The sequence below is a fragment of the Bufo gargarizans genome, chromosome 2, assembly GCF_014858855.1.
Source record: "Bufo gargarizans isolate SCDJY-AF-19 chromosome 2, ASM1485885v1, whole genome shotgun sequence".
In the NCBI taxonomy this organism is placed as follows: Eukaryota; Metazoa; Chordata; class Amphibia; order Anura; family Bufonidae; genus Bufo; species Bufo gargarizans.
In genome coordinates this window covers 572,110,224-572,124,197 of record NC_058081.1, presented here as the reverse complement: position 1 = coordinate 572,124,197, position 13,974 = coordinate 572,110,224, and the positions used below count along the sequence as shown (strand labels likewise).

Below are 13,974 nucleotides of genomic sequence, written 5' to 3'. Positions count from 1 at the left end.
CCTATGAAGGCAGAGGAGGGAATAAGAGCAACAGAATTGCCCCGATGAAACAGCTCAACGCTGAAAGTCTAGGCACCTGAACAGATGCCATGCTCATCGAGCACCTTGGCGGGGAACTGCCCAACCCTACAATATCGACTAAGCCAAGTCATCATGTCCACACTAGACAGTGATTCATTACAGTTCAAAACGGTCACTGCCTTCACAGTCGATTGGCGGGTGATGACCTCGACGGCAAAACCACGCCACTCCAGGGTGTTCTTTATCAGCTCATATTTAGGCCAGAAGAGCTCCAAACCCTCGGGCCTAACAAAGCTGACGTCGAACATAGCGGTGCCGTAGGGATGTATGAAAGCAAAGATGTAATTTGCAACAAACCCTGCCCCCAGAAGAAGTTCCACAACAGTCTTTCTAGAAGGAGCTGATGCTTCCTTACTCCTACAATAGAGACGGGCCACATTCCTACGGCCGCTCCCTGGTGTGGGGTGAGTCCGTAGTATTACTTAGGGGGGGGGACCCTGAGGAGCCCTCCACAAAACCCGCACGGGACTCCCCATCTCCCGCACCCCCCACTACCTCCGTGCCCCGCATAGTCCTGGGATGCTTGACCACAGTGTTCTCCCTAGGTTCCAAAGTATTTACACCTTCCACTGATTTTAATTATCTTTTCACAATTTTGACACTTATCAGTTTCTAGTGTTTTCTTCTCCTCTTTCTCAGCACTACTACCTTGAACCTTGACCGCAATCCTCACAACCTTGTCCGTTCGCCTCACCTCCTTGTCCGCCACACTGTTTGGGGTTTTACCTCCTGCGCTTCTTGTGACCACCCTATCACTACAGTAAAGGGGGGTACCTCCTGTCATTCTCTTAGAATCAATCTCCTGCACTGTTTGACCTGATTCCACTACGGGAACTGGGCTGGGCACAGCAGTGGATTCAAAAGGCACAAATCTAAGCACTTCTTCTTCTTTCACAGTTTTATTTTCTCCTTTTCTGATTTTCACCAACTCATCCTCAGGGACCTCCTCATCCCCAAAATACAGTCCGCCCACCGGGGACTCCAGATGCCTGACTTCCACCATTAGCCTTCCCCCAGACCCACTTTCATCCCTGGAGACAGCCGCAATCATGTCTAAGTGGTCTCCCGGCCACAAGGTAGAGAGTCCGCCTCCAAATCTTGTGTTCCATGTACCACCTTCCCCTGGCTTCCAGGCTACTGCCCTGACAGAGCGTACCGGATAGTCTAGATATACACTCAAATCTGCAGTCATATCAGAATTTTTCAAAGAATGGGCCGACATTTTTCTCAATGTCAATCTTCTCCTTCAAAACCGTGATTAGCTCCTCCCACTTCACTAGTCTGGAGGAGAGGATTGCCTTCTTTGTCTTAGGTGACATTTTCTCTTGCATTTTTACGTTTTCATACTCCATATTAGGGCTGCACGATATGGGAATTTTGTGCGATTGCGATTAGGGCCCTAAAAATTGCGATAACGGTATGTGATGCAATATTTTAAGGGAATTGTGCTAGAGGTCTATTTGCTTGGATTTTCAAGGCAAAAGCACACACAAATTACTGATAATGCAGAAATGTAGTTATGCTTAACTCAAGAACTGAAATGCACAGTGTTTTTCAAAATAAAACATCTTTTACTAAATTAAATAATATATTTGCATTACTGCAAAAGTACAAAGTACAAAACTTGCCATTTTCTTAATAGCACTGCACAGAACAGATAAATAAAATAGAATAAATAAAAGAACATTTGTTCATTAAAATAACGACTTGCCTCCAGCCCCTCCCCCCTCCCCATACTGTAACTGATGTATTGCCGGCCGCGCTGTGCAGCATAGCGGCCGGCGATACATCCGTGTCAACCACGTAAAAAGTCAACCATCGCGCTGCCATTTTCCCCCCACTTTTGGGGGGGAAAAAGTTTGTCTTATAAAGCGAAAAATATGGTAATATAATTGCAGCATTTTTGGGTCGGCCAATTGGCAATTAATTGCGATTGCTTTGGCGATATACTGTGCAGGCCTACTCCATATTAAGTCTTTTTAATTCCCTCTTGACCTCCTCTTGCATGTTGAGAAAATATGCTATTCGGGAGGAAAAGGTTTCTGAAGACTCTTTAGGGCCCAAAATACCCCAATTAAGCAGTCTCTTAGCCACTGGGCAGGAAGTGCCCCCAACATTAACACCAGGCTTCTTTATAGTAATTTTGTCGCCGGGCCGAGGTACCGACACAGACAGACCACATGCTGAATCACCTACCTCAGCCTCTGGCCTCGTCACCTTCTCTGATTGCCCTCCTAGGACCCCTCCGAACCTCTCCTGGTACTCCATTGGGCTCACTGCAGGGATCGTGACCACTCCTAGTAGCGGGGCCCCTCCTGCCTGCGACTCTTGCGGGGCTGCCCTCCATTGCTTGCGACCTCACGGCCGCTTGCTGCGGTGTCTTCATAGGCGCATCGTCATTCACCTCCAGTAGCGCTGAGGTATCTAAGCCCAGGTCTCCAGTTCTGGAGGCCCTCCTCTCCACTTGCGCATCTCCGCAGCGGCTGCCGGCACGCCCCCCTGGGGAAAAGGTACCGATTCCCCCGGCAAACAAAGCGCTGGTAAGCCTCCCAATCCTCACACACAACAGGAACAGGAAAGGAACAGTAGCTCCTCCCACCACTTCTCCTGTCCAGTATACTGGGTGTAATCCTCAGTATCTGCTTTTACTCTGTATATATGGACACTGTACAGTATCACTTATCTTGTCCTGTATACTGGGTGTAATTCTTAGTATTTTCTCTTATTAAGTATGTATGGTTATTGCACAGTACCATTTTTTTCTTGTATTCTGTGTGTATTCCTAAGTATCTGTTCTTATTCTGTATATATGGATATTGCACAGTACCACTTCTCTTGTCCTGTATACTTGGTGTCATTCTCAGTATCTGCTCTTTTCTGTATATATGGACACTGCACAGTACCACTTCTCCTGTCCTGTATACTGGGTGTAATTCTCAGTATCTACTCTTATTCTGTATATGAATGCTGCACAATGCCATTTCTCTTACCCTGTATACTGTGTATATTTCTCAGTATTTGCTCTTATTCTGTATATAGGGACACTGCACAGTACCACTTCTCTTGTCTTGTATACTGAATATAATTCTCAGTGTCTGTTCTTATTCTGTATATATGGACACTGCAGTGTACCACTTCTCTTGTCCGGTATACCGCGTGTAATTCTCAGTATCTGCTCTTATTCTGTAAATATGGACACTGCAGAGTACCACTTCTCTTGTCCTGTATACCGGATGTAATTCTCAGTATCTGCTCTTATTTTGTATATACAAGTAAAATTCAAAAAATTAGAATATCGCTCAAAGTTCATTTAGTAGTAACGTAGTACATAAGGCCAAAAAAAGACATTTGTCCATCCAGTTCGGCCTGTTATCCTGCAAGTTGATCCAGAGGAAGGCAAAAAAAAAACTGTGAGGTAGAAGCCAATTTTTCCCCACTTTAGGGGAATAAAAAATTCCTTCCTGACTCCAATCAGGCAATCAGAATAACTCCCTGGATCCACTACCCCTCTCTAGTAGCTATAGCCTGTAATATTATTACGCTCCAGAAATACATCCAGGCCCCTCTTGAATTCCTTTATTGTACTCACCATCACCACCTCCTCAGGCAGAGAGTTCCATAGTCTCACTGCTCTTACCGTAAAGATCCTCATCTATGCTTGTGTACAAACTTGTGTCCCCTCTTCATAGTCCTGGGGATAAATAGATAATGGCATAGATCTCTGTACTGACCCCTGATATATTTATACATAGTAATTAGATCTCCCCTCAGTCGTCTTTTTTCTAAAGTGAATAACCATAATTTTGATAATCTTTCATGGTACTGTAGTTGCTCCATTTCAGTTATTACTTTAGTTGCCCTCGTCTGGACCCACTCCAGCTCTGCTATGTCTGCCTTGTTTACAGGAACCCAGAACTGTACACAGTATTCCATGTGTGGTCTGACTAGCGAAAAGAAGTAGGTAAAGTGGTAGGACTATGTTATTATCACGGGCATCTATGCCCCTTTTGATGCAACCCATTATCTTATTGGCCTTGACAGCAGCTGCCTGCTACTGGTTTTTGCAGCTTAGTTTGCTGTTTATTAAAATTCCTAGATCCTTTTCCATGTAAGTGTTACAGACTGTTTTATCATTTAGTATGTATGGGTGACTTGCATTATTCCTTCCCATGTGCATAACTTTACATTTGTCAGTGTTAAACCTCATCTGCCACTTCTCTTCCCAAGCCTCCAATCTATCCAGATCCCTCTGTAGCAGTATACTGTTCTCTTCAGTGTTAATTACTTTACAAAGTTTAGTGTCATCTGCGAAAATTGATATTTTACTATGCAAGCCTTCTACAAGATCATTAATAAATATATTGAAGAGAATAGGGCCCAATACTGACCCCTGAGGTACTCCACTAGTGACAGTGACCCAATCTGAGTATTTACAATTAATAACCACCCTCTGTTTTCTATCCTTGAGCCAGTTACTTACCCACTTACAGACGTTTTCTCCCAGTCCGAGCATTCTCATTTTATATACTAACCTTTTATGTGGTACAGTGTCAAATGCTTTGGAGAAGTCCAGATACACGACATCCATTGATTCGCCGCTGTCAAGTCTAGAACTTACCTCCTCATAGAAACTGATTACATTTGTTTGACATGATCGATCCCTCACGAAGCCATGCTTATACAGGGAGTGCAGAATTATTAGGCAAATGAGTATTTTGACCACATCATCCTCTTTATGCATGTTGTCTTACTCCAAGCTGTATAGGCTTGAAAGCCTACTACCAATTAAGCATATTAGGTGATGTGCATCTCTGTAATGAGAAGGGGTGTGGTCTAATGACAACAACACCCTATATCAGGTGTGCATAATTAGTAGGCAACTTCCTTTCCTTTGGCAAAATGGGTCAAAAGAAGGACTTGACAGGCTCAGAAAAGTTAAAAAATAGTGAGATATCTTGCAGAGGGATGCATCACTCTTAAAATTGCAAAGCTTCAGAAGCGTGATCATCGAACAATCAAGCGTTTCATTCAAAATAGTCAACAGGGTCGCAAGAAGCGTGTAGAAAAACCAAGGCGCAAAATAACTGCCCATGAACTGAGAAAAGTCAAGCGTGCAGCTGCCAAGATGCCACTTGCCACCAGTTTGGCCATATTTCAGAGCTGCAACATCACTGGAGTGCCCAAAAGCACAAGGTGTGCAATACTCAGAGACATGGCAAGGTAAGAAAGGCTGAAAGACGACCACCACTGAACAAGACACACAAGCTGAAACGTCAAGACTGGGCCAAGAAATATCTCAAGACTGATTTTTCTAAGGTTTTATGGACTGATGAAATGAGAGTGAGTCTTGATGGGCCAGATGGATGGGCCCGTGGCTGGATTGGTAAAGGGCAGAGAGCTCCAGTCCGACTCAGACGCCAGCAAGGTGGAGGTGGAGTACTGGTTTGGGCTGGTATCATCAAAGATGAGCTTGTGGGGCCTTTTCGGGTTGAGGATGGAGTCAAGCTCAACTCCCAGTCCTACTGCCAGTTTCTGGAAGACACCTTCTTCAAGCAGTGGTACAGGAAGAAGTCTTCATCCTTCAAGAAAAACATGATTTTCATGCAGGACAATGCTCCATCACACGCGTCCAAGTACTCCACAGTGTGGCTGGCAAGAAAGGGTATAAAAAAAGAAAATCTAATGACATGGCCTCCTTGTTCACCTGATCTGAACCCCATTGAGAACCTGTGGTCCATCATCAAATGTGAGATTTACAAGGAGGGAAAACAGTACACCTCTCTGAACAGTGTCTGGGAGGCTGTGGTTGCTGCTGCACGCAATGTTGATGGTGAACAGAGGAAAACACTGACAGAATCCATGGATGGCAGGCTTTTGAGTGTCCTTGCAAAGAAAGGTGGCTATATTGGTCACTGATTTGTTTTTGTTTTGTTTTTGAATGTCAGAAATGTATATTTGTGAATGTTGAGATGTTATATTGGTTTCACTGGTAAAAATAAATAATTGAAATGGGTATATATTTGTTTTTTGTTAAGTTGCCTAATAATTATGCACAGTAATAGTCACCTGCACACACAGATATCCCCCTAAAATAGCTAAAACTAAAAACAAACTAAAAACTACTTCCAAAAATATTCAGCTTTGATATTAATGAGTTTTTTGGGTTCATTGAGAACATGGTTGTTGTTCAATAATAAAATTAATCCTCAAAAATACAACTTGCCTAATAATTCTGCACTCCCTGTATGGCATTATTTGCTTATTTCCGTTAAGATGCTCTAACATAGCATCTCTCAGAAAACCTTCAGTTTACCCACAACAGATGTAAAACTTACCGGCCTATAGTTTCCAGGCTCTGTTTTTGGACCCTTTTTGAATATTGGCACCACATTTGCCATGCGCCAATCCTGTGGGACATTCCCTGTCAATATAGAATCTGCAAATATCAGAAATAAGGGTCTGGCTATGACATTACTTAATTCCCTTAGGATACGGGGGTGTATGCCATCCGGTCCTGGCGATTTGTCTATTTTAATCTTTTTAAGTCGCTGTTGCACTTCTTCCTGGGTCAGACAGGACACTTTTAATGGGGAATTTATTTCAACATTCGGCATGTCATCTGACAGTTTATTTTCCTCAGTGAATACATTGGTGAAAAAAATATTTAACAGCTTTGCTTTCTCCTCGTCGCTCTCTGCGACTCCCCCCTCATTACTCTTTAACGGGCCGACACCTTCAGATTTATACTTTTTAACATTTATATAATTGAAGAACATTTTAGGGTTAGTTTTACTCTCTTTGGCAATTAATCTTTCAGTCTCTAGTTTGGCCGCTTTTATTAGTTTTTTACATGTTCTATTTTTTTCAGTGCTACCTTCCTGTTTTAGTGTTTTATATGCTTTCTTTTTGTTATTTATTGCTTTCTTTACAGTTCTGTTTATCCACATTGGTTTCTTTTTGTTCCTTAACCCTTTATTCCCATACGGTATGTACCTCTCACAACGAGATTTTAGGATGCTTTTAAAGATATCCCATTTTGTGGCTGTATTTTTATTTGTGAGGACTTTATCCCATTTAGTTAGGCCTATGGCCTCTCTTAGTTGGCTAAATTTAGCTTTTTTGAAGTTTGGTATTTTTGTTCCTCCCTGTAGAAACGCTCTCTTGAATGATAATTGGAAGGTTATTACTTTGTGGTCACTATTTCCCAGGTGTCCCCCAACCTGCACGTCTGTTGTTCTGTCAGGCCTATTGGTTAATACTAAGTCCAGTATGGCCGTCACTCTAGTCGGGTCCTGAACCAGTTGGGAGAGGTAATTGTCTTTGGTTATTGCCAAGAACCTGTTTCCTTTATGAGATATACAAGTTTCAGTTTCCCAGTCTATATCTGGGTAGTTGAAGTCCCCCATAATAACCACCTCATTATGATTTGCCGCCTCGTCTATCTCGTTTAGTAGTAGATTTTTTGTGGACTCTGGTATATTAGGTGGTTTATAGTAAACTCCTATTAGTAATTTATTATTGTTTTTAGTGCCATGTATCTCTACCCACAGTGACTCCACATGTTCCTGTCCCTCACTTATATCTTCACGGAGTGTGGTCTTTAGACCGGACTTTACATAAAGGCAGACCCCTCCCCCTCTCCGGTTTTGACGATCCTTTCTAAACAGACTGTAACCCTGTACATTAACTGCCCAGTCATAGCTATCATCCAGCCATGTCTCAGTTATTCCCACTATGTCATAGTTCTCCTCACACATCACTAATTCCAGTTCACCAGTTTTATTAGTCAGGCTTCTGGCATTAGTATACATACATTTGAGAGGTTTATGTATATTTTTACTCTACACCTTTCCTTCTGAACTGTTCTAGTCCCTCCTTCCATTCCTCCCCCAGTCTCACTACCTTGCCCCCGGTCTCTATCTGCACTCTCTTCCCATTCTATAACATAATTACCCTCTCCCCCAGTCCCTAGTTTAAACACTCCTCCAACCTTCTAGCCATCTTCTTCCCCAACACAGCTGCCCCTTCCCCATTGAGGTGCAGCCCGTCCCTACAATAGAGCCTGTAGCCGATAGAGAAGTCGGCCCAGTTCTCCAGGAACCCAAACCTCTCCTTCCTACACCAGTTCTTGAGCCACTTGTTAATTTCCCTAATCTCCCGCTGCCTCTCTTGTGTGGCCCGTGGTGCAGGTAGTATTTCGGAAAATACTACCTTTGAGGTCCTTGCCCTCAGCTTTTGACCTAAATCCCTGAAATCATTTTTAAGGACTCTCCACCTACCCCTAACTTTGTCATTGGTTCCGATATGGACCATGACCACTGGATCTTCTCCAGCCCCTCCCAGTAATCTGTCAACCCGATCCGCGATGTGTCGAACTCTAGCGCCAGGAAGACAGCACACTGTTCGGCGATCACGGTCTTTGTGACAGATTTCCCTATCTGTTCCCCTAATAATTGAGTCTCTCACTACCAGCACCTGTCTGGCCTGCCCTGCTCTCCTGGTCCCCTGCTTACCGGAGCTGGCATTCCCCTGACTGGCAGAGGAAGTGTCTGGCTGCGGCAGTGCCATCCCTGGACTGACATCCCCCTCATCTGCCAAACGTGCAAACTTGTTGGGGTGTGTCAGATCAGGGCTAGCCTCCCTGGCACTCTTCCCTCTACCCCGCTTTCTAACTGTTACCCAGCTAGCTACCTCACTTTCCTCAGCCTCCTCTCTGTCACCCTTCCTCTCATCTACCCCAAAGAGTGCTTGCTCGGTGAGAAGCAAACTCTTTTGCAAATTGTCAGTGGGAATAACTGAGACATGGCTGGATGATAGCTATGACTGGGCAGTTAATGTACAGGGTTACAATCTGTTTAGAAAGGATCGTCAAAACCGGAGAGGGGGAGGGGTCTGCCTTTATATAATTCCTATGAAAAAATGCTGTAGTGCAATATATTTACCGGCAAATATCACGCTATATCAGATATAGGTGTACCATGTCAATGTGCAGCCAGACTATGTAAAGCTAAGGGGAAGGGAACTATCAGCATCACGTGGGTAATCCTCATTGACTACTCCACTAGTGAATGACTAGTTGCTATAAACCCCCTGTATTGCAACAATCAATAGTCTGAACTGACCCAGCAAACGGCTGTCTGCCCTAAATAGTTAACATTAGGATTCGCTATGTCTGTACCTTAAACCTAATTTTCAGCTCAACGTTTCGCCATATGAGGGCTCATCAGGAGCTAGGTTAAGCACAGGACGTGTCCTACGCCTCGGGTGGTGAGGCGATAGCATCGGCGTCATGGTGGCCGTTATACGGCTGCCACTATCTGCAGTTTAAATGGGGGGAACCCCTCCCCTTTTGGGTGGATCTTGCAGCAGCCGGTGGGTGACTGGGTAATGGGCGTGTCGGAGATACAATGATTTCAAATATCTAAATACAGGGTTATCCAGCCCGTCTTATTTACAGTACACTTTGTCAATGGGGTCAAGCAAAATGATGGCAATTGGGATCACCGTATTTTTTCTCTAGAGCGTCTTTCTACTACCCCTGCCTACAGGCAGAGCAGTCGCTCCGACAGAGGCAACCCTACCTCTTCGTTGCTAAAACCCTGTCTAAATCCTATGCTGATCTTGTACTTGCTGTTTTCAAGTGGCCCGACGCGTTTTCACATAAAAGCTGGTTCATCAGGGACCATGTATAGGTTATTTCTAGTAATGGATGCTATCAACTTAGAGAACCTTACGTAGGCTCTAGTGAGTTGTAGTGTTGCTGAGGATGATAGGTGTGATATGAGGGTGTTTCCTGGCACTATGTTGCATTTTTGTTCCTTAGGCTATTTTCACACTCGCTTTTTGGCTTTCTGTTTGTGAAATATGTAATGGGCTCTCAGAAGTGGTCCAAAGCGGATCAGTTTTACCCTAATGCATTCTGAATGGAAAAGGATTCGCTCAGAATGCATCAGTTTGCCTCCGATCAGTCTCTATTCCGCTCTTGAGGAGGACACCAAAACGCTGCCTCCTCACAAAGGGTTAAATATGAGTCGACGAAGCAGCAGAAATGCTAAGAGAGATTATTTCCCCAATCTTTCTTTTTATAGCACAAGAACATCTACTTCCCAGCTCCGCTCCGAGCTCGTAACCTAGAATTACCCTGTCCGCTTCTGACAGACAGCGAGAGAAGGGGTGACATGACGGAGGATGGTTAACCCCTTCCTATCTAATGCATTAGAACAACATCAGATTACCTGGAATTCAGGAGGTTGGTTAAGACCTGGCTTTTTGTGTAGGATGACGAGGGGCCCACCAATATAGTCGTCGACAAGCGCTTCGATCGGATTGAGTTCCTCTAGAGCGCTATACAAGGACTTAGTAACATAACATAACATAACATTGATCATTCTTGACGCTGAGAAAAGTGCATTGCTCATGCCCACGTTCCGTGTTTGTTCATGGCAGTGTAGTCTCTGGTCAGTTTCCCCTGCCCTGTATTATATAAATGTGACGTATCTGTGATTGCTGCCTCCTATTATGGAGCTATGGACAGCAGAACATTCTAGTGACATGTAACACATATGTTCTTCTCTTACAGCACATGGCTTTATGAGTGAAGATGAATATCTGGAGATCACAGGAATCACACGGGAACAGTCTGGGGTATACGAATGCAGCGCTGCCAATGATGTCTCTTCCCCAGACGTCCGAAGGGTTAAAGTTACAGTCAACTGTAAGTAAATCCTCTGACTCATCCACAAAGAAAGTCTCAGTCATCTGTGAATATAAAGCCTATGTTATCTCTGAAAACATCCTGGCCGGCCAGTGACCAATCAATAGACACGCGACTGTAGTTTCCTGCCAATCCCACATCTCTGCACTTTACTAGGATCCTGCAGTATCTGGTCCTCTTCAGCCAGGAGGCAACGAGCCCAGCTCATTCACTGTCAGCAAATATTGTGCATCTAAGATGTCTTCTGTGTGTGTGTGTATGTATATATATATATATATATATATATACAGTACAGACCAAAAGTTTGGACACACCTTCTCATTCAAAGAGTTTTCTTTATTTGACTATGAAAATTGTAGATTCAGACTGAAGGTATCAAAACTATGAAATAACACATGTGGAATTATATACAAAAAAGTGTGAAACAACTGAAAATATGTCATATTCTAGGTTCTTCAAAGTAGCCACCTTTTGCTTTGATTACTGCTTTGCACACTCTTGGCATTCTCTTGATGAGCTTCAAGAGGTAGTCACCTGAAATGGTCTTCCAACAGTCTTGAAGGAGTTCCCAGAGATGCTTAGCACTTGTCGGCCCTTTTGCCTTCACTCTGCGGTCCAGCTCATCCCAAACCATCTCGATTGGGTTCAGGTCCGGTGACTGTGGAGGCAAGGTCATCTGGTGCAGCACCCCATCACTCTCCTTCATGGTCAAATAGCCCTTACACAGCCTGGAGGTGTGTTTGGGGTCATTGTCCTGTTGAAAAATAAATGATGGTCCAACTAAACGCAAACCGGATGGAATAGCATGCCACTGCAAGATGCTGTGGCATTGACCTGGTCTCTAATCTGAGCTGCTGTTAACCTGCGATTTCTGATGCTGGTGACTCGGATGAACTTATCCCCCGCAGCAGAGGTGACTCTTGGTCTTGCTTTCCTGGGGCGGTCCGCACGTGAGCCAGTTTCTTTGTAGCGCTTGATGGTTTTTGTGACTGCACTTGGGGACACTTTCAAAGTTTTCCCAATTTTTCGGACTGACTGACCTTCATTTCTTAAAGTAATGATGGCCACTCGTTTTTCTTTACTTAGCTGCTTTTTTCTTGCCATAATACAAATTCTAACAGTCTATTCAGTAGGACTATCAGCTGTGTATCCACCTGACTTCTCCACAACGCAACTGATGGTCCCAACCCCATTTATAAGGCAAGAAATTTGTCACGGATGGTGTACAGGAAACAAGACAATGCAACATGCATATATGACTCACTGGATCCAAAGCTAAGGAACCAAAAGGGAGACCCCTGCACAAAACCTGGCACTTTCCCTGGCTGCTCAGCCTATGCAAAGATCCCAAAGGTGGATGGTTGCATATCCACGTACCTCAACTATATAACCCCTGAACACCCTACAATAGTGAGGGGACACGGCCACCGGCTCCCTACACCAGACACGGAGGGAATCAGGGTCACCTGGGATCCAGCAAACAGAAAATAACAGATAAATGTACAGCACTTAACTTTGTAGCAGACTGGGAAACAGGATCAGCATGCACACACACTCCAGGAAGTAGTATAAGCCGCCCATTAATGCATTATGGGGCGGAATTTAAAGGGATGCAATCAGTCTAACTACATGACAGCTGAGAGAGGCTAACGAGATGAGGAACTGAACACCATAACAAGGAAAACTCAAGGAGGAGGTTCTGAAAGGCTTCTGTCAGAGCTTCTCAGCTGTCTGGTTGTGACAGTACCCCTCCCTCTACGAGTGGACTCCGCACACTCAGAGCCCACCTTCTCAGGATGGGACCTATGGAAAGCCCTGATGAGACGAGAGGCCTTAATGTCCGTCACTGGGACCCACATCCTCTCCTCAGGACCATAACCCTCCCAATGAACAAGGTACTGGAGAGAACCGCGGACAAGACGAGAATCCACAATCCTAGAGACCTGAAATTCAAGATTCCCATCAACCATAATCGGAGGAGGAGGCAAAGGCGAGGGTACAATGGGTTGAACATAAGGTTTCAATAAGGACTTATGAAAAACATTATGGATCTTCCAAGTCTGAGGAAGATCAAGACGGTAGGCAACAGGATTGATGACAGACAGGATTTTGTAAGGCCCAATAAACCTAGGACCCAACTTCCAGGAGGGAACCTTCAATTTTATATTCTTGGTAGACAACCACACCAGATCACCAACATTCAGGTCCGGACCAAGCACACGTCTCTTATCTGCCACACGCTTATATCTCTCACTCATGCTCTTTAGATTATTCGGAATCTTTTGCCAAATAGATGACAAAGACGAGGAGAATCTGTCCTCATCAGGTAAACCAGAAGACCCCTCTCCCGAGAAAGTCCCAAACTGCGGATGAAACCCATATGCACTAAAAAATGGTGGCTTATCAGAGGACTCCTGACGACGGTTATTTAAAGCAAACTCAGCAAGGGACAAAAAAGAACACCAATCCTCCTGATTCTCCACCACAAAACAGCGCAGATATGTCTCCAGATTCTGATTGACGCGCTCTGTCTGGCCATTCGACTGCAGGTGGAAAGCAGAAGAGAATGACAACTGAACCCCCAAGCGCGAACAGAAAGCCTTCCAGAATCTGGAAACAAACTGCGTGCCCCTATCAGAGACTATGTCTGAAGGAATACCGTGCAATTTGACAATGTGATCAATAAATGCCTGCGCCAGCGTCTTAGCATTGGGCAAACCAGGAAAAGGGATGAAATGCACCATTTTGCTAAAACGGTCCACCACCACCAGAATCACAGTCTTCCCCGAGGAATGAGGCAGGTCTGTTATGAAGTCCATGGACAGATGTGTCCAAGGACGGGAAGGAATGGGTAAGGGAAGGAGAGGACCTGACGGCCGTGAATGAGGGACTTTGGCACGAGCGCAAGTCTCGCAGGCTGCCACAAAACCCTCAACCGACTTACGAAGCGCAGGCCACCAGAATCTCCGAGCGATGAGATACAGTGTGGCTCTTGCCCCCGGGTGCCCAGCAAGGACCGTATCGTGGTGTTCCTTAAAAATCTTGTGTCTTAAAGCGAGAGGCACAAACAACCTCCCAGGAAGACAAAGATCAGGAGCCTCTGACTGGGCTGCCTGCACCTCTGCCTCCAATTCTGAAAAAAGAGCAGAGACCACTACACCTTCGGCCAAAATGGGACC

At 44.7% G+C, this 13,974-nt stretch overlaps 1 protein-coding gene across 5 annotated transcripts in view; it reads left to right on the top strand.

The window, feature by feature from the left end:
• Positions 1 to 13,974, top strand: part of LOC122928662 (protein CEPU-1-like) — a 744,346-nt gene that overhangs the window by 678,590 nt on the left and 51,782 nt on the right. For all 5 annotated transcript variants that reach the window (XR_006387916.1, XM_044281728.1, XM_044281727.1 and 2 more), the window contains exon 5: positions 10,661 to 10,795. Coding sequence is in view for 4 of the 5 variants with exons in the window: in XM_044281728.1 (XP_044137663.1) it covers positions 10,661 to 10,795 (135 nt within the window). In the remaining variant the exon portion in view is untranslated. The remainder of the gene's footprint in view (positions 1 to 10,660; positions 10,796 to 13,974) is intronic.